Below are 27,030 nucleotides of genomic sequence, written 5' to 3'. Positions count from 1 at the left end.
TCATGTAGGCCTGGACAGCCTTCGTAGGTGGGCCCCATCCTTCGTCTACCCCGACCGCAAATGCGGCCGCTGTAGGCGCTTTGTGGGACCTCCTTTTGTCCTGGCTGGGCCCCGCCGGCTAAGGCCCTTTCTCCTGGCGCTCTTACCACAATGATCGATGTCCGTTAAATGTTAAATGGCGATTTGACACATAAAATTTGAGCAATTTGGCATTTAGATTATATTATCTATTATATTATTATAAAATATTAGCCAAAATTATAATTATATTGGTTGTCATAAACTTGGGTACTTCTCGCTCTAAAAGCAAAAACATTTTCTGAAAACATATCGATATGTATATAAAAGTATCGTAAATTCCGACACTCGCCGTTAAATGGCGGCACCAATCAAAATGCTGAGACACCATTGTTACCAGTGTCACCACTTTTCTTCATAAAGTAACTAATTGAACTATATAATAAAGCTTAGAGATTACTGTATCAACTACAAATAAATATTTACAATCTTCTTATTTTAGATACTAGATGGCGGTGACGACGCAAAGAAGAAAACACACAGTAAAAACTATCGCGATGCGATCCGCTGTTTTCCATGGTTTTCCTCACGAATGTGCTATATAGAGAGTTACCGGCAAGGTCATATCAGTTTTGTTATGAATGTTGGTGAAGAGTGTAGTTGTGGAGAAGTGTATTCAAATTTAAAATAATGAGGATATCTCCCAAATATTATCAGAGCATTGCTAAAATGCTCGACTTCTATTCTCAATTTAATCCATCGCCATTGTCGATAAAAAAATTCATCGATTTTGGTAAGTTGACTTATGGGTACTCCAAAATATGTTGTTTTTTCGAAATTAATTTATTGAAATAAACGCCGAAGGTTAGGTGGTATATCAGCTGTTTTCGAGATATCAAAAAACTGTGACAAGGTTAGAAGATTGTTCTGTATAGATTTTGTTTTAATATTTCTAAAATAGGTATTTTAAATTTCCTTCACAGGTGTTGTTAACTGTAAATTAATTAACACACTAATATTTCGAAAAAAGCTATATCGAGGATCGTAGAAAAAATATGTATTTTTTTATATTTTATTTTTCTATAAAATATGTTTGCAATATACCTACATATTTACCTAGGTCATACATAACATATATATATATTCCTAGGCATTTAAATTTATAAATAATGGTTAAATAAGCAAGTTATTATTATACACTTGCCTAAAAGATATCTAAATTTGAAGTTTATTTCTTGCTTTCATAATAATGAAATAATAATTCTCAGATTAATTCTAAAAGTTGTAGCCCTCGTTTACACCAATTGCAAAGAGCAAGTTTTAGCTAGAAAAGACCAGTTTTGATTTTAAATTCACATTCTATATTTTGTGTACGTATTTAAAATACATACATAATCAAAAAGCAACAATCAGCATGATATTAACACTTGGATTTTTCTGTATTATATTCTTTTCTATTTATAGGTACTTTGGTATAAAATTGTTATTTACAAAAAATGTATCCAGAATATATAATAGGTATATAGGGTGGCTGAAATTTGGTTTGTTGGATTACTATCAAAACTCTAATTACCTCCATTTTCATTTTAATAAGAGAACCCATTTGTAATGTTTCAGATGCAATTGAAATTAATTTGGGTCTATGGGATACAGAGTGAATCAGATTTAATGTTAGACAGTAGTTTTAAAAATAGATTTTTAAATATTTTTTCTAAAATGGTCCGCTTTTGAAGGTAAAAAAGTTTATTTTAAAAATATTATATATATTTTAACAATTGCTGGAAAATGCAAATTGCATTGTTTTTTTCCTAAGACCAATACAGTTTTCATAAAAGTGTTTCAATAAAAAAATTAATATAAAATGTTCTATACCAATCTCGCTTTCTATATCCAATTTGCGGCGAAACTAATATAAAAAATATTGAGAATTGGTTAAATACTTATTATTTTTAATAAAGGCAATATCTATCTAGGTATGGTATGTACCAAATTCACCTCGGAAACATAGCAAATAAGATTTTTTTTTTCAAATTTGATCTTAAAGAACAAGGAAAAAACGTAGGTACTGAAAACACTATTATACTTATTTTCAAAAGTACAACCAATTTCGACGATAAATCTAACATAGAAATTAATTTTTAGAGAATTTTATTAAATTTATTGGGTTGCATCATATGATCCTGGTTAAAAAAATCTATTTATTTGTTTATGTCGTTCGATTTGAAGGTTTAAAGAAAATAACTACACGGTTTTGTCAAAGATAAGATTAACTAAGAATAATCCGGGGAATAAACAATAAATAGTATTCGCAGATAGTTTTAAGTAATTTATAGATCAGGAATTGCGAAATGGTATAAAATTTAGTCAACAAAAATTGTTTGTCGTATATAGATTAAAAAGTAAATAATAATCGCATTGTAAAATATTATCTTGACGTATCTACATTTTTCTCGAAATAATCTAGCACAATAAATAACAAAATGTTAATAACAATTTTTAAATTGATACGGTTAAATATTTACGAATTTTGTTAGGAAATAAAATAAATCTGACAAAACAAACATATTCTCACGTGGCAACTGGGCGTAAATTATTAAGTAAAGTAGAATAGGTAACTTTCCAATAATCGCCAATAATCGTTTCCGAATATTTGTTTCCAAATATAACATATATTTAGACGCAAAATTTTGGCAGCAAGCAACAGGCAAATTAAATAAAATACATTAATAGTTAAAATATGCAGGCCATAGGCATCAGTCCATGAGATACTAACATACTTTGAATATTAATTTTTAATGACGTTGAAAAACGTAATTTATTATTAAAATATAAGCTGATTAAATTTTCCAAATTTGAGACGTAGCGTTCTGCGGAAAATAGAGAATTCAAGGTTTAAAAATCGCTACACTTTCATTTTGATTCGTATAAGCTGATTTTTTTTTAAGTGATACAGAACTATGTAAAAACCGACTGTTAAACTTGATTTATAAAAAAAACGTAAACCCTTAAACTCTTAAACATATGGTACCTTAAATCCATAACTCAAGGGTTTCAGGGTTTATGGGTTATGGTTTTTTCATAAATCAAGCTTGACAGTTTGTCTTCACATAGTTCATCATTAAAAAAAAAAATCGGCGTATTCGAATCAAAATGAATCTTGAAACCAAAAATCTTGTGTGCCGCCAAAAAAGGAAGATCAGTTTCCTCAAAACTTACAGTTACAGTTTTCTGTCTGTTCTTTGACCTTTTAGTGTCACATACCTTCTGTTCTAAATTCTAAATCGCCAGTTGGTTGGCAAGTTACTTGAATGGACTCTGAACTGACGAATTGACGCATGTTTAGGGATATACCGGTACTTTTCCCACTATTTATACTCGGTACATGTAATCCCGACCTACGATATGCCCAGATTTTTGAATAGAATGTATCGTACTTAATTCCCTTTTTTATATACATTGAGAGTAGTATGAAAGGAAATATTTTAAAACATTTTTTCAAAACTATCATAAACCATTGACATTTTATTTATATTTCCTAAGTGTCGAAAACACAGTTTGGTTAACGAGAATGAAAAATACTTTTGTTCTATAACATCTGCTACTTATTTTTGAAAACTTATACATTTTAATCGAACAAATTTTACAACTACAATAAACTACAATTATTTTCATTGTCTGACTATTGCAAATTAGAGTTTTCAATATTACACTTTTCTTGAATACAACTGAATACTGCACAGTCTAAAAAATAACCATTCAGCGTTCATGCAACGAAAATCATAAAACTTTCACATTTTTTTTAACTCCCTCTAGATCGTTACATTATTTTTGGTCGTATTCCTTCCTACACGATTTCGTGTGTAAAACACACACATGTTGAAAATCACGCGCACACAGAATATAAAAATATATCCACGCGGATCCAGGTTAGCTTATGAATGTCTTCAACTAGCAGACGTTGGATAGCATTTTATAACCAGTAAGTTGAGTATTACGTAACGTCACCTACATAACTAAAAACAGACTAGCACTAGCAATGAAAGTAGTTTAAACAATAATTCACAAACTGTTCGACATGTACTTAATTTTTTTTAATTATACATTTTTAATAGTAGCTCTTGTATTTTTATTTTAAAAGGTAATACCTTTGACAAAAACCAGTAATTAAAAATAGCCATGATAGAAATATATTAAGTACTATTTCTACATTTTACTTGGACTGTTAATTTATGTTAGAACAACTTGAATGCAAGATATTTCGTTTGAAAGCTTACAGACTGTGAAAAATATTATTTTCAAGCGAATTTCGCTTATTTAACGGCAGGACTATGAATATTATCGTAATTTTCTTCGGACTCGCTGTCGTTCGCTTATATCTATCACGCTCTTGCGTCATATATTTCATTTTGCAACTAAGGCTAAAAAATAAAATTTCCAGGTTGCAAATTTAAAAAAAGATAGATTTTAATGTATTATTATGAAATCTACCATGAAAAAAATCAGTGCGATTGTGGAAGATCCTCGGGATCGTCCATAATATAATAATGTTTAATTTTTATGTTAGCTGTTAATTAAATGTTGCTGGTGCTGGTAGAATTTACAATCAGTGGTAGTTATGGCATGTAGCCTATGGTGTACTACCTATGTGGTTATTTTCACAGGAAAATTTTAACAATATTTTTAGACTTGATTTAACATTTAGCAAGCTTGAAACATTTTAAAGTGAAGTGAAAGTATTCTTGCTTAAAAAATAGGAAAATTTATCTTTTGGAATATTTATGGCGTACTTTGTTTTTCTGCTTCTAATAAGAGAAATAAAAATATGTCCTAGGTTTTTATTGATGGAAATGTACAGCTCCTTTTAACGGCTGTAAGAAAATAACGACTTTGTTTTATTACCGGCATCGTGCTGAAGCTCATGTAAGCAATGATAGTGAACTCTCAATACTAGCGAACACAATAAACTCGACACCATTCAAAAGTTAATGTTTTCTTCGTGAGCATGAGACATAAGAAAGACAAAGAGTAAAGAATAATCCTTACTCTTTGACGAAAATATGATCGAAATTGGCAACTGAAACTTTTACATTTATACTGGGTAGCCGAAAAATATTTATTATTTATTTAGAAATATTTATTTGTTGTTTTTATGGGAGGTTGGACAGGAATGTTCCGAATTCATATTCGCATTCGCAAGTTATTTTTTACGAATTTGCGAGAAAGAAAGGTAGATTCGTAAGACAATACATTTGATTTCAAAATAGAATACATATTCATTTTTATTTTTTTAAACAAATTTCATTTTGATGCAACCAAAATATGTTTCTGTTTTTGTTTAAATAAAAGCAATAAATTTTTAGTTTATTTCCCATTTATAAAATATATATTAAAATATTTCTACTAACTTCTATCATATACAGGGTGCTCCATCACATCAGGATTTTTCCCTAACCTCAAAAAATTGCTCAAAATCAGTAGAAATATCGATTTTTCGTTAAAATGAAATGCCTCGTTGTGGAGTTACAGCCATTTTAACTAATTCTGGGCATTATTAAAATGTCCAATTGAATTTTAAAGAAAAAAGTGCAAGAAAATAAAGTGTTTATTTTATATGCAATAATAACATTTAGTAGATACCCTAATTTGTAGTAATTTATTACTTTACGCATTCGCAAGCATCAATATCAAATATTTGTATTTACAATATCGAAAATTTCACATCTGGGACAACCTTGCTTTTAGTACAAAAGCCAACATACATAATTTATTACCCGTTTATAAAACTTTACTTTTGTAACGAAAAAAAAAGTGACTTGACTCTAAATACGTAATGGTTTTTGTAGAAATGCGTGGTAAAAAAATTGTGATATAACGCCAAAGGACACTTTGCATGTGTTACACTCATTATATGTGTGTGCAGCATATCGAATTACATTGCGATATCTTGACATACGATTAGGAACCCTCGTAAGTCCTTGTACTCAGTTCTTGATATGATTCTTTGCAATATTTATTAGACGTCTCAAGATTGTTATTTATCTTTTTTGGGAAGTTACAGACAAAATATTTATAGCGCTTGTGTGATAATACAATTAAAAAAAAATTACACGACCAAGACTGATGTTTAGTCAAATACAGACGCTTTTATAAACATTAGAGTTAGATATCTTGGAAATTTCGTCAGGGAATATTTTTACGGATTTTCCGTAGTCAATTCAATATTTGGGCTATTACAAAATCGTTGTTGATCGAGAAGAGTCAGTTTAAAAATAGTGTCATATACACCGTTGTGTCGCTCAAATCAGAGCAAGTAATAAGAACAGGCGCTAACTAAACTGAAAACAGAGGTTATTATTATTGCTCAACCCCCAAACTTCAATCAAAAAATCATAGCAAACTGCGACAACAAGCCACGTGACTAGTAATTTTGTTTGGAGCAACAACTTTATTTCCTTCGTGTTGGCAATTTAATTTTGGCAACATTTTGTTTGACTTGCTAGCGATTGGTGTAATTTTTCGCGTCATTCTGTTCAACCAATCGGCTATAGCATTATCTCGAGCGTAGACGCAACGGTTTCTCATTGTTCATTGTAAACGAATCGTTAATATTGATAATAACTTTGATAACATTTTACAGCAGCCTAACTTTTTGACCAATTTAAAAAACATATGATTACACTGAAACCTCATCGGATGTTTGTATAAGCATAATCGTTAAGTAAACGCAGAAATGCTTCATTTAATGATACAATTTGCAATAAGTATTTAACATTTACGGGGACCATGATTCCAAGACTACGCTATTAAGCCAAGCAAATAAAATTTTTACTCGAAAAAAGTCCTATCCGCGAGATTATTATAAAATTGTCTAAAGGAACATAATACAAGACATCTCTCATTTCGTGAGTCAAAATATATTATTAGCTAACTTTTCTATTTAAACAAATAAGTGAGGAAAACAGTTTTTTCACTTTGCAGGGAAAACCATCAATTTTAGCGAAAAGTGACTCACAGACGGCTTATAGGGGGTAAAATTATCTACAAAATGAGACTTGTTAAATTAAAATCGGTTAATAAACAAAAAGTTATTGCAAAAAAAACAAGAAAAGTGCCCATTTTTTAATTTGTTTATAACAGGTGCAATAGATTTCGCACAATTCAATTTGTTTATAACGGAGGCTCCAAAAGTTATGAACTTTAAGCCTCTGTACAGGCGTTAATTTTCAACCAAACATGACTCTGAAAGCGTCATTGTAATCTTAAAGACGTAATTAAGCGACCTATTAAAAAATATCACCGTCTGTTTGACATGAACATTCTAAAATTGTGCATTAAAAAACCGTGCGTTGAATAACATTGTTGCTATTTATGCTATCTCACCGAAAATAGATTCAATGGATAGCTGGCAAAAAAATACAAATTTAAAAACAAAAAGTCAGTCTACGACAAACAGGAACCAAGATAAACTACGATTTCCCGTGAATTGCATTGAAAAATGTGGAAAATTAACGACTCACGAGCCCTTTAAAGAGAAGATACTTGCCAAGTAAAATGTCCGGAGTGGTGGTGGGGGAAGCTCGTCCAAGCGAGTCGCGCGCGAGAAAAGTGGAGTTCAAATTGATGCGCGCTGTAAAATTTTGCAATAGATCGGCTTCTATTCATCGTAGAAACTTCTTTTTTTTTAACTAGGGTAGTTCGACGAAAAAATAACAATGGGCATATTTACGAATTCGTAGAATAGCCCTGAACCCCAGAAAAAATGCATATTTTATACTTATTTTTTTTTTAATTTACAAAAATGTCACAAAAATTATTGTTAAATGAAATATTAATTAAAATTTCAATTTCGGAATTATTTTACTATTAGTAAATAAATAAATGAAGCTTTAGAAGTATCTAAACAGATCAAATTGGCGAAGGTATTGAAAATTGCGGCCCCTAAAAATACAAAGAAGACTCGTAAGAAAATTTAGAATGAAATAAAACAAAATAAGTGGAATATCTCGTAAACATTATGAATTACGCTTTCAATATGACCGACTTAACAGATAAAGACGCCGCTATCATTATCAAAACTATGTGGAATGATACAGCAAAACAACTATAATAAATATGTATATTACGAAACATATACAGGGTGAGTCAGTTTTTTGTGGTATTATTGTTAACAGTTGATAGAGATTCATTTTTTAATAAGAAAAGTTCCTATAAACGTAGGTATTAGAACGCTTCGTTTGTGAGATAAAGGGTGTTGAAAACAAACTTTTTTAAGAATTTTGACATGAAAAAACAAACACTGAACTTAAAAAAAGAACTACTTGACACACACGTTACACAATGTTCGCGTTCTTATGTCAATGTCATGACATTTAATCGTTTTTGATAATTTTCAGGGTACATCATATTTTTCTTATTACAAATGTATTACCAATATCGTTGGAACAGTTTCATGCCAAATGAATTTAACCAAAAACCGTTCATTTTATAAAAAAATTAAATAGAGCTGTTTTGTTCAAAATTGATTAAAAAATTTAGAAATGATGTTATTTTAAAGGGGGCAGTAACCCATCTCAGGCACGTCACTGGTGGGTGAAATGGATAACAGATATCTTTGTTTTATTCACCATAACTAATGTGTTATTAATACCAAATTTCAGTTCAATATATGGTGGTCTTTTAGAGATATTAAGAAAAATTCTTAAAAAAAGTTTGTTTTCAACACCCAATATCTCACAAACGAAGCGTTCTAAGACCTACGTTTATAGGAACTTTTCTTATTAAAAAATGATTCTCTATAAACTGTTAAAATCCTGCTACAAAAAACTGACTCACCCTGTATTATATTAGATCTTTTCAGATACTATTTTCCTTCAAACGATAAATGAACGCGTTGAAATATAAAAATTATTATCAGATGGCCCAAATAAGCAAAAGAAAATTAAATCATTGCAAATTAAGTCAAGAAAAATAATTATATTTGATTTATTCAGTCCCAATTTTCAAACAAAATTTTGCTTTTCACGTATTTTATGCACCATTTTTAGTTAGGCAGTCGAATGGTGCTTTGTTAACGGACTGGACACTTTCGGATATTTTACGAATTAAAAATTATGTATCGCGACTAATATTCGACCTGATTTTTTCACCGCATATTTATAGAGTTAAATACTTAGTGTAAATAAGTACAAGTTCTAAATTTAATAGTTATAAATTAAATAGCCACACACCTACTGTTTTGTTACTCTTAAAGGGTTGGCCATGGAAAAAAAATCGATAATAATTATTTGACATTTAAACAAAGCAGATGGCTGACCTGCCTACTTGACCTGAAACGTGAAACATTTCTCCACGAACTTATTAGCAGTCGTTTATTTACCCGAGATCTATGCTTATTCAAAACCCTAATTGGTCAATTAGATGAGATTGACAGATCTCAAGAGAAATTAAGCTCGGCTATTGTTACTGAGTAATGCCTCCGTAGTGTCTGTTCCGATCGAGGAAAAACTAATTAATCCAGGTATTTGTGGTCGTAACAAATTAAATATACGTATTATTTACGTGATAAACTGCGATCAACTACGACGACACGTGTTCACGAGTGTTTATTAAAATTTATAATTCCAAATAATCATTTACGTGATATTATAATTTTCAGCTAATTGTTTACGCGCCAGAGGTTCCTGCACGCCAGGCCTGTTTTGTTTTGTATCAAACAAACACTTTATACTTGTTATTGACGGAGTTCCTAGAAATATGACTTAATTCTCGAAGCGTCACCGTTCAAAGTCCGTTGTCGCCCGGACCCCGTTTTATTATTGTTTGCCAAGGCATCTGCCAGGTTGTAAGTTAATTCCGCTTGACAATTATTTCGTTTGTAGCGGATCAACACATGAAAAACAGTTACGATTTACGTCATAACTATACAGAGTGTATAAGAATGAATTTCACATAACAAATATATTCTATATGAATTTTTTTCCAGACAAGGGGTACCTATATTATTGTTGTTATTTGTTTTTATGTTAGTCGGTCGTTTTTTTATCGAGTTGAACTTGAAATAAAGTTATTACAATGAACAGTTACAATAATTTCGACGTTAATAGGAAATTATCGCGTGTTTAGGTTGATTAGTTTTTCCACATTTTGTCGTATATTTATTTGACCTCTGCTATAAATACATATATTGACGTACACGTTACTATATTAAAAGAGAAATTGAAAAAGCCTATGTACAAATAGGATTGGTATCGACGTAAATTGTATTCATGGGGTTTCTATGAGATGTAAAGGGTTTTTTCATAATTTTTAATTGCCCCATGAAAAATAGATAAGTCGCTTTCACAACTGCTCATTTTATATTAGACTAATTGATGTATGCCGGATTTTAGCACAAGCAATATTAAATATACACCTTGATTACATTTTTTTATATTTTTACGCTTCATGTTATCTCGACTCCTTTATTTTCCTCTTTTTTTTTATAGTTTATCGCCCATTCATTAACGAAAATATGTAATTTGTTTGAAAGAACTGCCATAAAAAATCTAAAAATGAACAATATATTCAAAGCTTACAAAATACACCGGTTGTCTAGTGAAAACAAGAAATTTAAAATACTACTCTGCGAAATTACTGGAAAATACATAAATATAAAAAAGAATCAATAAAAACATGTTACTTTTGTTATTGTATGGCATTTATACATAGTATGCGAAATGGTGGGCAATATCTTAGATTTGAATAGTTCTAAAAGATGAAAAAAAGCATTTTTTTTTTTAATTACGAGAGCTTATAAAAAGTACCTGGAATTTTAAAAATAGTATATTTTAAAAGATGAAAATCAAATTGAATTATTATACAGCAAATTATTAAATATTGCTGCATTCATAGCATAGTAGCTTCCATGTTTTTAGGATACTAAAAACCATTAAGCCACACAAAAAAAAGTTGTCTGTACTTTTCATGCGACATATGTTATCCGTAGTATTTTTGCCTCCTGATCACGAATCCGGTGTCAGAATTGAGCTATCACATCACAGGAATTTCCTAACCTCAAAAAGCAGGTAAAAAATAGCAAACATTCACGAAAAAGTGCTGGGAAAAATTCAACAAATTTTTTTTCTATATTCAAATGTCCTTTTATATGGTTAAGACTCTGCCGAACGTGAATCCTCTGTCAAAGTTCATGGTTCTTTTTCTAACCTCAAAAAAACAGGTCAATATCACGAATTTTCAAAAAATAACATTCACGCCAAATTTGGTATACGGGGGTTTTCGGGATCGCTGATCACGAATCTGAGGTCAATTTTGCAAAATTCAAGATGGCGGATCCAAGATGGCCGACCAATTTTTCAAAAAATAACCGATTCGCGCTAAATTTGGTATACGGGGGTTTTCGGGGTAGCTGATCACGGATCCGAGGTCAACTTTACTAAATTCAAGATGGCGGATCCAAGGTGGCCGACCTAATTTTAAAAAAATAACACATTCGCGTCAAATTTGGCATACGGAGGTTTTCGGGGTCGCTGACTACGAATTCGAGGTCAGAATTTCAAACTTAATTTTGTAATACTATTGTTTACTTTATAACCTGAGTACCCAATCATGTTTTAACCTTCTTAAAGTACATAGGTAACTGATTTAATTTTTAAAAATGAATTTTGTAAATCTGATCTCGGAATCGTGATCAGCGACCCCAAAATCCCCCGTATACCAAATTTGGCGCAAATCTGTTATTTTTTTAAAATTCGTGATATCTGACCTTAATTGACCCGTTTTTTTAGGTTAGAAAAATAACCATCAATTCCGACCGTGGATTCACGTTCGGCGGAGTCTTAACCATATAAATGAACAGTTGAATATAGAAAAAAACAAAAATTCTACCTTTCCTAGCACTTTTTCGTCAATTTTTGGTATTTTTAACCTGTTTTTTGAGGTTAGGAAATTCCTGTGATGTGATAGCTCAATTCTGACACCGGATTCGTAATCAGGGGTCAAAAATACTATGGATAACATATGTCGCATGAAAAGTACAGATTTTTTTTTGTGTGGCTGAATCATTGAAAAAAAATCAAAAACTGACATTTGATTTCTCGTATAATGACTTTATTTTCATATAAAAACTTAAATTTACTCATATTAAATGAAAGCTATTAGAATTTGGCCAATAAATCCCAAATTTTTTTAAAAATGTGTCATTTACTTCAAAATTAAAAATTGCACTTATGTAGTATACAAATAAACAGAAATTAACATTTTTTGAAATAAAATTGTACACAAAATTTTCCCACTCATAGCGTCAACTTTTAGGCAGATTTATACTAATACAGGGTGTCACACCAGAAGTCACCACTATCCATATCTTGGAAAATACTGATTCAATAAATTTGGCAACCTAGCAAAGGCTAACACAGTTAACATATGGGACACCTTATGTATTATTGCATTCTACGTAAGTTTATAGTTTTACAATTAAGAATTTTATCTGAGGTTGGATATCCTTTATATGTAAATCTAGATTTCTAGTATCGAAGAACGTTGTTTGACTTGATATGATTTCTTAAAACTTTTTTAGAATTTTGTGTGAATTAGTTTAATACATTTGCAAAAAAAAGTAGTTTAGATGTCATGACTTTGATTTTCGACAAAAGTTCAATGGGGGAAGTCTCATCTCGACATGTTTTGTTTAACTGATATAGTGCGTTTTTCAGTTTTGGTCCTTTTCTGTGATGCCCTACAACTTTTTTATTATGAATGCTACAATTTAGTGCATCAGATATATGTTTGTTGTATACATGAAAAAAATTAACGGTACACTGAACTCTAGCAAGAAACAATTGATTTTAGAGCCTTGATTTTAGAGCTTTTTGATATCATATGTTTTGAAATTATGTATACGTATTAGAAACTGAAACACCCTATATATTTGGAAATTTCAACCAGTGTTTTTTTTTTTTAGGTTTAAATGCATCGGAAAAGAAGTCCTTCATCTTCCTCCGGAAGGAGCTGCCGGTGAGGCTGGCGAACATAATGAAGGAGATCGCCCTGTTACCGGAAAACCTACTGCGGATGCCCTCCGTCGTGGCGGTCAACGACTGGTACATGAGGAGCTTCCAGGAGATCATAGAATTCGAGAAGAAGGAACCCAACGACGCCACCCTCGAACATTTCTGTAACGAGCTGGTGAAGATCAGGAACAGGCACACCAACGTGGTGGAGACCATGGCCCAGGGTGTTTTGGAACTGAAGGAATCTCACGATGTGGACCACCACACGGAGCACAGCATTCAGTATTTCCTGGACCGGTTTTACATGTCGAGGATATCGATAAGGATGTTAATCAATCAGCACAGTAAGTAGTTTGAGTTTTTAATGCTTCGTAGTGTATTCAATCGTATATGCAGTAAATATTAGAACAATAGCTCGTGTATTTAATGTGTTTTGTTTTATTAATTACGAAAAAATCAGCGACATATATTACCATCTTAATGTAGATATATATTTCCATTGTTATTTATTTATTCATATCCAATTATCATCTATTCAGTTTATAATCTAATTTATGATGTTACCATTACTTGAAAAATGCGAGTATTTCCTACTGATCATAGGCTTTTTGTCTTTTATTTTTGTATATAGCCATCAAAGATAATTTTTTAAAGTCAAATTTTAACCATATCGTTTCCAAAAAAACAACATAGTGCATTGAAATTTAAAATGTAAAATCTGACGACAAAAAAAATCTTTTCACATTTTTCAGAAATAAAAGTAGTATGGTCTATTTCTTAAAATAATTTTGAATATTGCACCTAAATATGTTTAATTAGTTGCAAAAGTTTGGTTAATTAAATGGTTCTAAAATGAAATTATAACTTCAATCGAGACATTTTTTTGAAAATATCAAAACTTTGGGAACAGTTCCAAGAATATAGCAACAATACAGGGTGTGGCATGTATAATCTATAAAAATTAAACTACAGCTTCCAAACGAAATTTGTAATAGAAAAGTCTTATACGAAAAAGTTCCCAACTGCGTGCACTAAACAAACTCCATTAAAATAAGGAACAAAATGAAATAAAACATCATTTCTAGAGAGAAAATGTTGAAATTGATTCCCATTAGCGCGGATACAGGCATGGCACCGACACACCCAATTTCGGCGAATATTTTCCCAAATTCCAGGTATTCCCCTAATTGTGTCGGCAACTTCAAGTATACGGTTTCGTAATTCTTCCACTGTAGCAATTGGAGTATTGTAAACCAATGACTTTAAGTGACTCCAAAGATAAAAGTCCATTGGAGTTAGATCGGGTGACCGAGGTGGCCACAGCACAGGACCAAAGCATCCAATCCTCCATCCAATAATTCAGGCAACCGGTTCTCCAAAAAGTCAGCATATGTTGGTCTATTTAGTCGTCCTTCAAAGAAATAGGGACCCACAAGTACATCGCCTATTATGCCAGCCCAAACATTTACCGAGAACTGATGTTGAAAATGAGTTTCCCTAATCATGTGAGGATTCTCATCAGCCCATATGTGCATATTATGGAAATTCACGGATAAATGTCGCTCATCTGTTACACAAACATAAGCAGGAAAATCTACTTGATTGGCACATTGCCGTAAAGACCATCTGCAAAACGCCTTCGTTGATCTCAATCGGGGGTGTAAAATCTGTTGAACTGGTTGCAGATGATAGGGGTGCAACAGCTAGCGCCTTAAGATGTGATGTACGGTACGAGATGAGGTTCCTACTAGCTGTGCGAGTCGTCGAGTACTAATTGTGGGGTCTTCGTCAAGATTTTCCAACACTGTATCTTCAACATTAAGGTTCACTTGCTGACCACGTCCTTCTCCTCGAAGAATAACACTTCCCGTATTTCGCAACCGCTGAAGGCACTGTAGGATTGTATTTGCACATGGGGGGTGACGTTGTGGCCATCGTTCCCGGTACAATTTAGTCGCCGCAAGCGCATTTTCTCCGGCTGCACCATACACTAACACCATATCGATACGTTCAGAAATAGTAAATGTATTGTTTTCTTGGTTCATTGTAAAACTAGTTTGTGCACAAACTAAAAAATTAAGCAAAGTAAGAAATAAGAATTTCCTTTTTAATGTAATCGGCACGCTATGACAATATAACCTCACCTTCTTTTAGTATTACTAGTATTAGATTATACCGACATAAATTATAAGGTTGCATCTCGGGTCGTATAAAAACATTTCCAGTTCATTTTCGTTGAATAAATGAACTTTAATTTACAAAAAAAAACGCGAAGATAGAACTTTTTCATGTAAGACTTTTCTATTACAAATATCATCAGGAAGCTGTAGTTTAATTTTTATAGATTATATTCGCCACACCCTATATAGAATTTATTTTTATCTTTTTTAAACCATTAAAATTATTTTTACTAACTGAATGTCTTTGTTCTCTGTGTAAGTTTTTTTGCGTTCTAGGTTGTTACATTTGTTTATGAATATTTTGTATGTTCATTGTTCGATTTGACTTGTATTTTGTTACGCAATTTGTAATTATCGGCTTTCACAAAAACTTTTCATTTCTATTTTAATACTCGCGAACATAACTTTTTAAGAAAGCAAAGTTGTAATACGGCCAGTTGATCTACATTGGTTTTTTCCATCCAACAATTGCGATATTAATATACAACATACACTGTAAAAACCTAACCTCAATTATGTCATTGGGCAATGCTGTAGCTAGCGACCCCTAGCAGGAAGTCAAGAAACTAATAGCACTGACATATTCGACTTCAAAAATTTACTTGTACAAAATTACATTGTTTTTTTTTTTTTGGAAAAGATAAAGATAAAATGGAGTAAAATTTGACTCTGACACATGGTCCCTAAGAAAAAATTACTTTATTTTTTTATGTTCTACAATTTATGCTACCCATTTCAAAACAACGCTTTATATTATGCAGGTAGGTTTTCAGAATCAGAATTGCATGCAACCGCTCGTTTGTAATATTCCCCATTAACTTACCAACAAAGTCTTGTGTGTACCCTTAATACTAATTGTACAAAAGTACTTATGTTTACAGCGCTGCTATTCGGAGGACAGCTTGAAAATGCTCCAGGACCAAATAGGAGTAAATACATCGGCTGCATAGACACGCAGTGTAATATAGTAAGTGTCATTAAGGACGCTTACGAAAACGCCAGGTTCCTGTGCGACCAGTACTATTTGGCGTCACCGGATTTAATTATAGACGTTTCGCAACATAATCGTAAGTAAAGTATTTAGTCGTTTATATTTTAAAAGGATGTAGAGTAAATAACAATAATTGTGAGGCAATTTTATGATCAGCAAATTTATGGTGAATGAACAAAATTCTTATTTAATATCAATTGTTTTAAATTTTAAAAAATAATTTTATTTAATGAGTTTTCCAGGTGATCGGGTTATAGTTTTTCGTTTAATTTTTTTTTACCTTGAAACGAGGAAAACAAATTTATTTTTCAGACAAAAAATAAACATACTTCAGATATGAGAAAAGATATTTTGTGAAGTACGTGGTTAATAAAAATGATATTTTCTCATTGTCACAACTTGTAAATAACACGTAGAAAATAAGATATGAACTCATATTCTTATTTTTGTATTTACCGAAGGACTTAGGAAAATATTGCGCAACTAAAGTGCAAAGTACTTTGTTGTGCAAACGACAATGAATCAGTTACACAAATATTATTTACTAATTGCTTGGCGCTTGGCGTCTGTGTGTACACTTCACAATATCTAGTTCAAATAGAAAACAGTAGACCTGAGTTCAACTGATGTTTACGTCAAGTTCAAAAACAAAAGTTCGGGGTCATCGTAATATTTTTGTAACGAGGGATAGTCGGTTTGTTGCAATTTTATTGTAAAACAGGATAATGCAGTATTTTTTTATTTAATAAAACGAAAAAGAGCAAAGTATAAAATATTTTTACTAATCTTTCCATTAAGATACCAACTTTCTTCGTTTTTAAACATTCTGTTAGCTCTCAAATTTTTTGCTCTGTTTAGATGTTTTTTTTAGAAATATTTTTAAAAAGTCTTATCAAAAGAAGTCAAACAGTGTTCTTCGATATCAGAAATCTAGGTACCTATGCAGACAACTTTTGTTTAGAATTGGAGGAAGAGAAAAACATCAACATAGTCTACGTGCCGTCTCACTTATACCACATGCTGTTCGAATTATTCAAGAATTCCATGAGGGCCGTAATGGAATACCACTGTTCGTTAGACCAGTACCCGCCAATAACCGTCACCGTAGCTAAGGGAAAGGAAGATGTCTGCCTTAAGGTAACGTCACCGTTCACTTTTACACTGCGAGTATTATATTATCCTTAATGGGCGTGCCCTACATATTTAACCTGAGTTTGCAATATTTTTTTAAATTTTTAGGTGAACGGAAACTATTTAAAAATTGTTTTTAAGGCCCTTGCTGCCATTGCTTATGTACCTGTTTTCCGCCTTATACTACCTTAGCCTGAACTAGAGGAATCTTTGACCTGCCCTTGTTGCTCTCGGGCTAGGCTATGTAGGGGCAGATATGCTATTAGAATCCCTAGGCCCGCTCTTTTGTTAACTCTAAGGCCACTACCGAGACAGAAACATTTCTCAGTGGCCACTGTAAATGGTCGCATCCAATGCTTCCAAGCATTTCGCAATTGGATGTGACTGCTGCAGAAGCCACTGTGGAACGTCTCTGAGGACCACACTTAAAACCAACAGTAAGAACCGAAATGAATATCAAGGTGGGTTTAGTCCTGGTAGCGAATTTGCTTCCATAGAGCCTAGCCCGAGGACAACACAAGCAGGTCAAATATTCCTAGTGGAAGTGCAGTGCAAGTTTGTAATTGGTGTCTGGTGTTTCTTTTCCTCTTCCTCATTTTCTTATCTTTTAAAAACATTGTGTTGGTATCCCGTTACTTTGACTTTGTCATCTGTATGAGCATTCATTAACAAAAAATTTGAATCCAATTTTAAAATAAATGTAATGTTTTTGTTTTGCTTTCAGTTGTACCATGTAATAATTAGTGTAGATTTCGCAAAATCTACATTGTACATTAGTAAATTTTGCACTTTTAGTCATTTTCGGCAATTCAATTTTTCTAAAAATTTTGTATTTTTGTGAAAAGGTTTTTTAATACTCATTCAATTTTTTTTGCATAAAATCTAATTATATTGTTTACAATATTTTTTTATTTTTGAAATTTTGGTAAATTTCCTTTCAAATGATCGCACGTGATACTTTTTAAAAAAATTTTCAAGACATGAGATATACAGGGTGATTCAGAACTTATGTGAAAAAAAAAATTTTGATTTTAAGGGTGCCCTTTCCAATTCCATTTTTTTAAAAAAAATCGAAAAGAACAGTTTGAAATTGATTTATAGTACCACACTAGAAACTGGTCCACTGTAAACTCTGACCTTGTGCAAAGCAAAAATTGAAAGAATTTCTTTCCCAAAGAAATAATTAAATAAAATTTTATAACTCCTATTTTATACTAGCAAATTCAACTGCTTTTGTCACCATTGTTATTATTAATTAATAAAATGAATTTGTGGTTTTAGTTAATAAAATAATTTGACATACCTGATGTTACAACAGCTGTTCAAAATTTTGTCCACAGATACGTAAACATATTTTGCCCCTCTTACCCAGTTCTATGAACTAACACAAATATGTTGTCTTGCCTTCACCTTAAATTAAAACGATATCCGTCAACTCCGAGTTGTTATACACGTAAGCCATTTTTGACACTTGAAAAACTAATGTAAACACTATCGCAAAACCGTAAATACTACCATTTCAGTATTCGGAATAACCTGAAGGAGGAGAGAGAGCGCATTGCGTACAGCGCACAACGCGAATAGCACTAGAGACTGCAGTTAGTAGTCCAGTGATGTAAGGGTTGTAAATATTACAACTTCAATCATTTTTTTCTCGGAAACTATTCGCATCTATTCCCAATTTTTTTCGGACAAGTTGTAAATCACCCTGTAGACATAATTTTGGTTTCCTTCAATTGTTTTACAATGGTGTGCCATGCACTCCTGTTAACGGTGCATCGGGTACATCCATAGCACACTTAATTACAAACAGACGAGTTACAAAAAAATAATGTTTGCTGTTAAACTTCCAAAATTTTAAAGATACTAAAACTAATTCAAACAAATCAAATTTTTTTTTTAATCTTGTCAAATGAAATCAGTGTCCTTTATATTTAAAAAAAAATACGTGTTTTTTAAAAAGAAACTCAAAAATCAAAAAATATTTAGGATGCTCTAAAAAAAAACAAGTATTTTAATATAACATAAATATAGGTTTTAGACATAGACCAGGAAAATTAGAGAAAAAAAAGAGAAACTCGAAAAAATTCCTATCCACGATATTATTGTAAAATTGTTTAAAGGAACATAATACAAGACATCTCTCATCTCGTGAGTCAATAAATTTTATTAGCTAACTCTTCTATTTAAACAAATGAGGAAAACAGATTTTTCACTTTGCAGGGAAAACCATTGATTTTAGCGAAAAGTGACTCACAGACAGCTTGTAGGGAATAAAATTATCTACAAAATGAGACTTGTTAAATTAAAATCGGTTAATAAACAAAAAAGTTATTGCAAAAAAACAAGAAAAGTGCCCATTTTTTAATTTGTTTATAACTATCGCATTTATTGTTAAAATTTTATAAAACCTATGACAAGTTGAGGGTTTTGTCATACTTTAAAAGTGTGCCAAAAGTGGGCGCTGTAGGTGCAATAGTTTTCGCACAATTCTATTTGTTTATAGCGGAGGCTCCAAAAGTTATGAACTTTAAGCCTCTGTACAGACGTTAATTTTCAATCAAACATGATTCTGAAAGCGTCATTGTAATCTTAAAGACGCAATTAAGCGACCTATTAAAAAATATCACCGTTTTTTTGACATTAACATTCTCAAATTGTGCATTAAAAAACCGTGCGTTTTTCGCTTATAAACAATTTGAATAACATTGTTGCTATTTATGCTATCTCACCGAAAATAGGTGCAATGGATAGCTGGAAAAAAAATACAGTTTTAAAATAAAAAAAGTGCCCTCTACGACCAACAGGAGCCAAGATAAGAATCTTTTTTTAAAAAATCGTAGCGCAATTGTTTATAAATATTAAGACTTGAATTTTTCGCAAAATAAAGTTTACGACGTAAACTACGATTTCCCGTGAATTGCATTGAAAAATGTGGAAAATTAACGACTCACGAGCTCTTTAAAGAGAAGGTACTTGCTAAAATATGTTCAGCGTGGTGCTGGGGGAAGCTCGTCCAAGCGAGTCGCGCGCGCGAGGAAAGTGAAATCCAAAGTTTAAATTGATGTGCGCTGTAAAATTTTGCAATATCTCGGCTTCTATTTATCGTAGAAACTTCTTTTTTTTTAGCTGGGGTAGCTGGACGTAAAAATAACAATGGGCATATTTACGAATTCGTAGAACCCTCAACTTGTCATAGGTTTTATAAAATTTTTAACAGTAAATGCGATAGTTATAAACAAATTAAAAAATAGGCACTTTTGTTTTTTTTTTGCAATAACTTTTTTGTTTATTAACCGATTTTAATTTAACAAGTCTCATTTTGTGGATAATTTTATTCCCTACAAGCTGTTTGTGAGTCACTTTTCGCTAAAATTAATGGTTTTCCCTGCAAAGTGAAAAAAACTGTTTTCCTCACTTATTTGTTTAAATAGAAAAGTTAGCTAATACAATTTTTTGACTCGCGAGATGGGGGATGTCTTGTATTATGTTCCTTTAGACAATTTTACAATAATCTCGCGGATAGGAATTTTTTCAAATAAAAATTTTATTTGCTTGGCCTAATACTAAAAAACTGGATTCTGTGTCAAAAACTTTAAAAACAACCCATTTAGAAAAAGTCAATTTTTATTTTTCGAGTTCCTTTTTAACGATTTCGTTCAACATTACAATCAACTGTTTTTGAGTTCTGACATCATATTTTTTCAAATATTTCCCCTGAATTATATTTTTCTTATGAATAAAGGAAGAACCTCTAATTTAGAAAAACACTATAATTCAAGGTGACATTATAAAAATTATTAAGAACATTAACCGACAACAATAAACAATAACCGTGCTTTTCAGATGTCCGACAGGGGTGGTGGGATCCCACGATCCACGACGGACCAGTTATTTAAATACATGTACTCGACGGCACCCCAACCGAGCAAATCGGACGCCCACACCGTCCCCCTAGCCGGCTACGGCTACGGCTTACCCATCTCCAGACTGTACGCCAGGTACTTCCACGGGGACTTGGTCCTTCTCTCGTGCGAAGGCCACGGCACCGACGCCGTGATTTACATGAAGGTAAATTACCTTCCGACAAGTCGCTTGGGTAATTACTGAGTTGGGAATTTGTTTTCAGGCTCTGTCGAACGAAGCCAACGAGCTGCTCCCCATATTCAACAAGACGACCTGGAAGTTCTACAGGACGGCGGTGCCGACGGGCGACTGGTCCAACCAGGCCGCGAACATCGGCGACCGACAGATCAGCACCAAGGTGAAGAACCACCAGTTGCCGCAGTCGTGCGAGGAATCGATGACGAGGGCTATTTAATCGAACGGACGAGATTTTCTAGGCAATTTTGAATGAGCGGTTTCTATTTTATTGATAAGATTCGTATTTTACTTGTATTTAAAAGCATTATTTATACTATTTTTTAAGGGAATTATGCGATGCGCAACGTTGAGCATTTATATTGTGTAATATTCAAGGCATTTCATTTACATTTACGATTCTAACATCATCTGTTGTGTTTGTTTTACTTCCCGGAACGACAAAGTAGGATATTTCGGTTCGTCATTCGTTCGAAGACTGTAAAAATTGTACATATTGATTTCTTGTAGTGTTATTTTAGTTTAATTAAGGCTCAATGTGTGCTGTTACGTACGGGGCGAACGATACATCCTTGAAAACGAGCGTTTCTCGAAAACGACGGACGACAATTAAATTCTGGAAATGGCGTTATTTTGGCTGTGTTAACTGCAGATATATGCACAACAAATCAGTAAACATTTTGGGAAGTACTGCCCGCATGGAAGGTGACTGTTTTTGCATGCATACCAGTGAATTTTGATGACGTTGCCAAGTCATGAGTCAAGAAAATTATTAAAAATAGGAATTCTAACTCTAATTGTGAATGCATCGCGATGAATTTGGGTTTAAACGATAGTAATGGTTTTTAAAAGTGAATTAAAATTAAATTATGGAGTAATCTACACCTAAATTTTAACTTTATAAGTGTAACCGTAAAACGATTGAAAAATTAATTTCAGCAAATTTAAAATCCAAATTGTTAAATGTATCAAAAAGTGAATTTCTTAAACAAGTGTTTCACATTTAACGTCTTGTAAGGGAACTGATGTCTTACATTTTTAAACAATTTTGCAATTTGCAAAATATCAATTCAATTTTAATGGTTGGTTAAAATTTTATCATTCAATTCAAATTTAACGGTACGAATCGGAATTGTCCCTTCAAACAGTCGGTTACTACAAAATGTGTAGGGTCGACAATCTGTCAAGTTGTCGTAATCTTCCCATTCACATACACATAGTCCAGTATACAACGGTAAAAATAGGGTATTACCTCCGAATTCTTGATACATGCACTGATTTTCATGAAAATGCTAGTATAATTCAATGCCGGTAAGGGCATATATCTCTCGGAGTAGTTGTTTCTCGCAACACTGACAATTAAAACATTGTCTTCGCCCTCTGCGGGTGGCAGTCGTGCAACAAGTACCTGCAACATAACAGGTCGCTTCCTACTGTAGCCATTTGAATGGTACAGTTGGGAGTCAGCACGACAGATGAAGCCATTTGCGCTCCCGCGTGCAAGGTATTTCCTTGTCGTGACAATAGGGACGCAAAACAGCTGGTTCGTTCGTAGGTTGTCTCACCTATAACACACTTATGAGGAGTAATAAGTCCCAAACCTGTCTGTGTCTGGTGGGTTAAACTGACGAACGACCCTAGCTGTTGCACTAGGTGTTGCGAGTATAATTCAATGCCAGTAGGGGCATATAGCCCTTGGAGTGGTTGTTTCTCGCAACACTGACAATTAAAACAGATTTAAGTGTTATGCCAATAGAATAAGCATTACTGTCAACTTCCTCTGTTTGGACATGTGCGTGTGTGTGTTTGTGCGTGTATTACGCCTCGGAAATTAAGCCATTTACACAATCCGACAATTTTCACTGAATAATACAATTCATTTTTTCACAATAACTTTTTTAATTTTTAATATTTTTCATCGCTCCAAAAAGCAATTTGCAGGGAATTGCAAGAGCTACAAATCAACCTTTATAGTGGAAGGGTCTTGAATTCTTCGTTTTCGAGATTTTTAGGTTTTAAGGGCTCAAAGAAGGTGGTCCTTACACGCAAATGCAAACTAAAAAACGTAATACCTCAGTTAATTTTTGCTCTACAGAAAAATTGAAACAGCAAAAATATTATAAAAAATAAGACCTTTAATTTTGAACTCTAGCATTTTTCACGTAGCTTGTTTAGTTTTTGAGTTATTTCGAAAAAAAAGAATATTTTTTAAAAAATTAATTTTTTTTTTTCATTTCAAACTTTTTTTTTAATTTAGACATTCTAAACCGGTCAAACTTGCAGAGCCTATTAATAGTACCTAAATAAAGTCGACTGTACATGGATTACGCTTAGTTTATATTTTTATGGTTCAACCATAGATTTTATTGTTGATTTTTTCTCCGAAAAAGTGAGATGACCATTTTATTTTCATCATAACTCCCCCAGTTTTTGAGCTACGAAATATTTTCAAAAGGCATTTTAAAGGTCTTTCCAAGCACTTTAAAAAAGGTTATATTCAATTTCTTCGAAAAATTAGTTCTTTTGCCATTGTTTTACGGTAAAAGTTCGATTTTACTTCCCGAAAAATAAACAATCACCTTTAGAGAGTGATAATTCGGTTATTATTACATCTACGGTAATCAACAAAAAATGAATCGATTCGTTATTTCAAAAGCTTTATTTTTGCTTTGTATGGGTTTTTTTGATAAAACGCAAGGTTTTCGAGTTATTTATCAAAAATTGTTGAAAAACATGCACTTTTTAGATGAAAAGTCAACATTTCCAATCGCAAATAACTCGGAAAATATTAATTTTTGGAAAAAACGTTATGGAGCATTTTTTGCTTAGAATTCATCCCTCTATTGATTTTTGCGATTAAAATGAGTGCCTTCATTGCCACCCCCGAGAAGGGGTAGCATTCACCCCCAGGGTGGAAGCACACATCGGCACTATGTAACTTTTGTTTCTTGAGCAATTTTCTACTTACTGTTAAAATTTCACGTCAATCGGTGCATGTGTCAAAAATTCGGACCTAAAAACTGCCATATACTGAGGTAACACGATAATAACACTGGACGGCAAAATTTGTCCGACCCCCTAACCCAGAAAGCAAACTGTACTTTTCCGAAGGATTTTGGTGTGCTGAACTCGAATCCAAGGTCCAAATTTCTCAATTGGCTCTGGATTTCGAGATACCCTAACCTGAAAAGTGCCAAAATCGCGAATTTTTGACATATTTGAGGTTGTGTTACATGAATAGGTTAAATTTTTTTGCTAAAACCATAAATGTGGTCTTAAAATATTATACTTACTCTTTAAAACGCATTTGGATTTATCCCGATATCATTTTTCGTCTTTGAGAAATCGGAAGTTGAAATTTAGTAGTTCGACTTATTTCTCGATTTTTGAATAGCACCTCTTTTGCACTGACGACACTGAATTTTTACATTGACGATATCGCAGAAAACAATTACTCTACAAACTAATACCTCAACCAGCATTAAATTATACCGAGACGCCAGAAATAACTGGATTGTCCTACCGAAACCAGTATATGTCTGGTGGGTTCAGTTGAATAATCCTAGCTATTTACTAGATTTTGTGTAAATAATTCAATTAGTCCACAGAGTAGCTGTTTCTGGTGATATCGGTTTAGAAATTGTTTCGGCTAGCAGTGTAACAGGTTTTGCTTTCATAGTACCCGCAAAATAGCAGGTTGCTCTCTGCCAGTCCAGCCTTTTGAAGACCTAGGCGTTGAGTAGCAGTGACCATTCACATTCGATGGTTTTTATTCAAATAAATCAAAACTGGTATATTTATTAAAAAAAATAATAACTAGAGTGCCACCTGGGCAGTCACGGCCACTAGAAACGCCGTTTTCAAAATTTAATTAACTTCAGTTTTGAAGAAAAACGGATTGTCTGAGATATATCGGTCACCCTGTACTTTTGGCTATGTGATGTTTATGGATTGGTATTTTTCCTGTATATATTTGGAGAACTTTTTCTTCGTCTATTACTGAAAGTTCCGTTGTAATTTAATTGTCAAATGTAATTTTGTAAATAAAAAATTTGGTGCTGTGGATTGTGTTAATGAAAACAACCAAGAAATGCAACATTTTTTTATCCTTAATAACAACAACAAACATCCTTACACTACATATTTTTCTTTGGAAGTGATGTTACCTTTTTTATGATGTACACCAGTGGAAATAAGTGCGATCTACAGTAAACGTGGATCACAATGCTTTAAAATTAGGATTTTCGTAAACGTGATAAACAAACTCGACATCTTTCTCCTTCTGGGTTCCCTCGGGGACTGCGGGGTCCCTAAAAACCCACGCAATTGTTGCAATTGACGTAATTACTGGCAAAAGGAAGTATTCGCTTCCAAATATGTCACTAAACTCAATATATTGCTATTAAATCATCAAGTTAAGTATTTTCCAAACAGAATTAATTACTTTTAAACTAAATTACTAGAGTTTGACGTTTTCATGGTTAATTTCTCGTTAATATGGGTCACTCCGTCTAAAGAAATTTGAAAATGTCTCATCCAAGCTATTCTATCAACTGACTTCGCACACAAACATCAAACTCTAGTTATAATGCCTAGTAATGAGATAGACTCAAATATGCCTCTGTAATGAATAAATTCTACTATCTACATATTTTGACTTACCTGACTTCTATCAAATTGTCTGGAATCTTTGGAAAGAAAGTGTCACAGTCGAAATGTTTAAAAATCTTCGTTAAGTAAAGTCTATAAAATTGTTCCGATTCCATAGATTCCTAAAAACAAAAATAAAACTATTACACTTTAAAATTTTCAATTTTGAGGACTTACTTTATAAACATTAGTCCCGCCAATGATCCAAACCGTTTCAAAACGGTCCCGAAATTCAGAATTTCCTATTTTTTCCAGGCACTGTTCTAAGCTCTTAAACGTATGCACGTCCTGATATTTCTTCAAGTCCAAATCTGATCTAGATAAGACGCAATTAATCCTATCGCTTAGAGGCTTGAATTTGTTGGGAAGTGAATCCCATGTCCTCCTACCCATAATAACGATGTTTTTCTTATTTTTGTCCACAGTTGCCGAAGTCATACGGGTAAAATAATCCAATTCAGTTCTAGAACACATTTGCATTTGAATATTTTGTTCCTAGCTAGTTTTATATATTCGTCAGACTTACCTTAGTCGCCAAGGTAGATTATTACCTTTCCCAATACCCATGTTTTCACAAGCCGCTGCTATTAAATTAAGTTTGATCACCATTGCTTTATTTTTCATGCCTGAAAAATAAAGTTATGGACATCACAAGTTAGAAATAGAGATACTTGAGGAACTTTTACCTCAGATAATAATGAACAAGATTATTTTAACCTTTAAATGCAAACAATGGGAAATTTCGAATTTATTTAGAAGAATAAAAAAATATTACTTACAATTTAAACACTTTGATAAAACGTAAATGGTACTGCTCGTACTTGATATGTAGAATTAAGTAAATGAATACAAGAAAAAGAAAACATCAAATTTTCTTGTAAAAGGCGGGCTTTTCATTTGACATTTGGCAATCTTGAAACTTGTGACCATAGAACAAAGAACACAGTTCAGA

The 27,030-nt window shown here is 32.6% G+C and overlaps 2 protein-coding genes across 4 annotated transcripts; one reads left to right on the top strand and one right to left on the bottom strand.

Moving 5' to 3' along the window:
- Nucleotides 1-638: 638 nt before the first annotated feature.
- On the top strand, nucleotides 639-21,838 carry LOC108904718 (pyruvate dehydrogenase (acetyl-transferring) kinase, mitochondrial). 2 transcript variants are annotated; one of them, XM_018707372.1, is made up of 6 exons: nucleotides 639-811; nucleotides 12,977-13,369; nucleotides 16,087-16,272; nucleotides 17,158-17,333; nucleotides 21,174-21,398; nucleotides 21,457-21,838. In XM_018707372.1, the coding sequence occupies exons 1-6, from the start codon at nucleotides 709-711 to the stop codon at nucleotides 21,646-21,648; spliced, it is 1,275 nt and encodes a 424-aa protein (XP_018562888.1). In that variant the 5' UTR covers nucleotides 639-708; the 3' UTR covers nucleotides 21,649-21,838. The 2 variants fall into 2 exon arrangements, with proteins under 2 accessions (XP_018562888.1, XP_018562887.1); XM_018707371.1 differs by having other exon boundaries at nucleotides 16,072-16,272.
- A 3,677-nt stretch (nucleotides 21,839-25,515) lies between these two features.
- LOC108904720 (dihydrofolate reductase) lies at nucleotides 25,516-26,965 on the bottom strand. Of its 2 annotated transcripts, XM_018707375.1 has the most exons (5): nucleotides 26,858-26,965; nucleotides 26,605-26,704; nucleotides 26,256-26,541; nucleotides 26,091-26,200; nucleotides 25,516-25,738 (listed from the first exon to the last, which is right to left on the bottom strand). In XM_018707375.1, exons 2-5 carry the CDS (start codon nucleotides 26,700-26,702, stop codon nucleotides 25,648-25,650), a joined length of 585 nt encoding a protein of 194 aa, XP_018562891.1. In that variant the 5' UTR covers nucleotides 26,703-26,704; nucleotides 26,858-26,965; the 3' UTR covers nucleotides 25,516-25,647. The 2 variants fall into 2 exon arrangements, with proteins under 2 accessions (XP_018562891.1, XP_018562892.1); XM_018707376.2 differs by lacking the exon at nucleotides 26,858-26,965 and having other exon boundaries at nucleotides 26,605-26,780.
- Nucleotides 26,966-27,030: the final 65 nt, after the last annotated feature.

Source organism: Anoplophora glabripennis, unplaced genomic scaffold, assembly GCF_000390285.2.
Source record: "Anoplophora glabripennis isolate ALB-LARVAE unplaced genomic scaffold, Agla_2.0 scaffold206, whole genome shotgun sequence".
NCBI classification, from domain to species: Eukaryota; Metazoa; Arthropoda; class Insecta; order Coleoptera; family Cerambycidae; genus Anoplophora; species Anoplophora glabripennis.
This window is presented reverse-complemented; position numbering and strand designations above follow the sequence as displayed.

Excerpts from the sequence above, each read along its gene's own strand:
- LOC108904718 (XM_018707371.1), top strand. The coding sequence starts at position 709 with ATGAGGATATCTCCCAAATATTATCAGAGCATTGCTAAAATGCTCGAC. Across the intron at positions 13,370-16,071 it reads GATGTTAATCAATCAGCACA|TACTTATGTTTACAGCGCTG; the intron begins GTAAGTAGTTTG and ends ATTGTACAAAAG. Across the intron at positions 21,399-21,456 it reads ACGCCGTGATTTACATGAAG|GCTCTGTCGAACGAAGCCAA; the intron begins GTAAATTACCTT and ends ATTTGTTTTCAG.
- LOC108904720 (XM_018707375.1), bottom strand. The coding sequence starts at position 26,702 with ATGAAAAATAAAGCAATGGTGATCAAACTTAATTTAATAGCAGCGGCT. Across the intron at positions 26,201-26,255 it reads GCGGGACTAATGTTTATAAA|GAATCTATGGAATCGGAACA; the intron begins GTAAGTCCTCAA and ends TTTTGTTTTTAG. Across the intron at positions 25,739-26,090 it reads GACAATTTGATAGAAGTCAG|GGACCCCGCAGTCCCCGAGG; the intron begins GTAAGTCAAAAT and ends GTGGGTTTTTAG.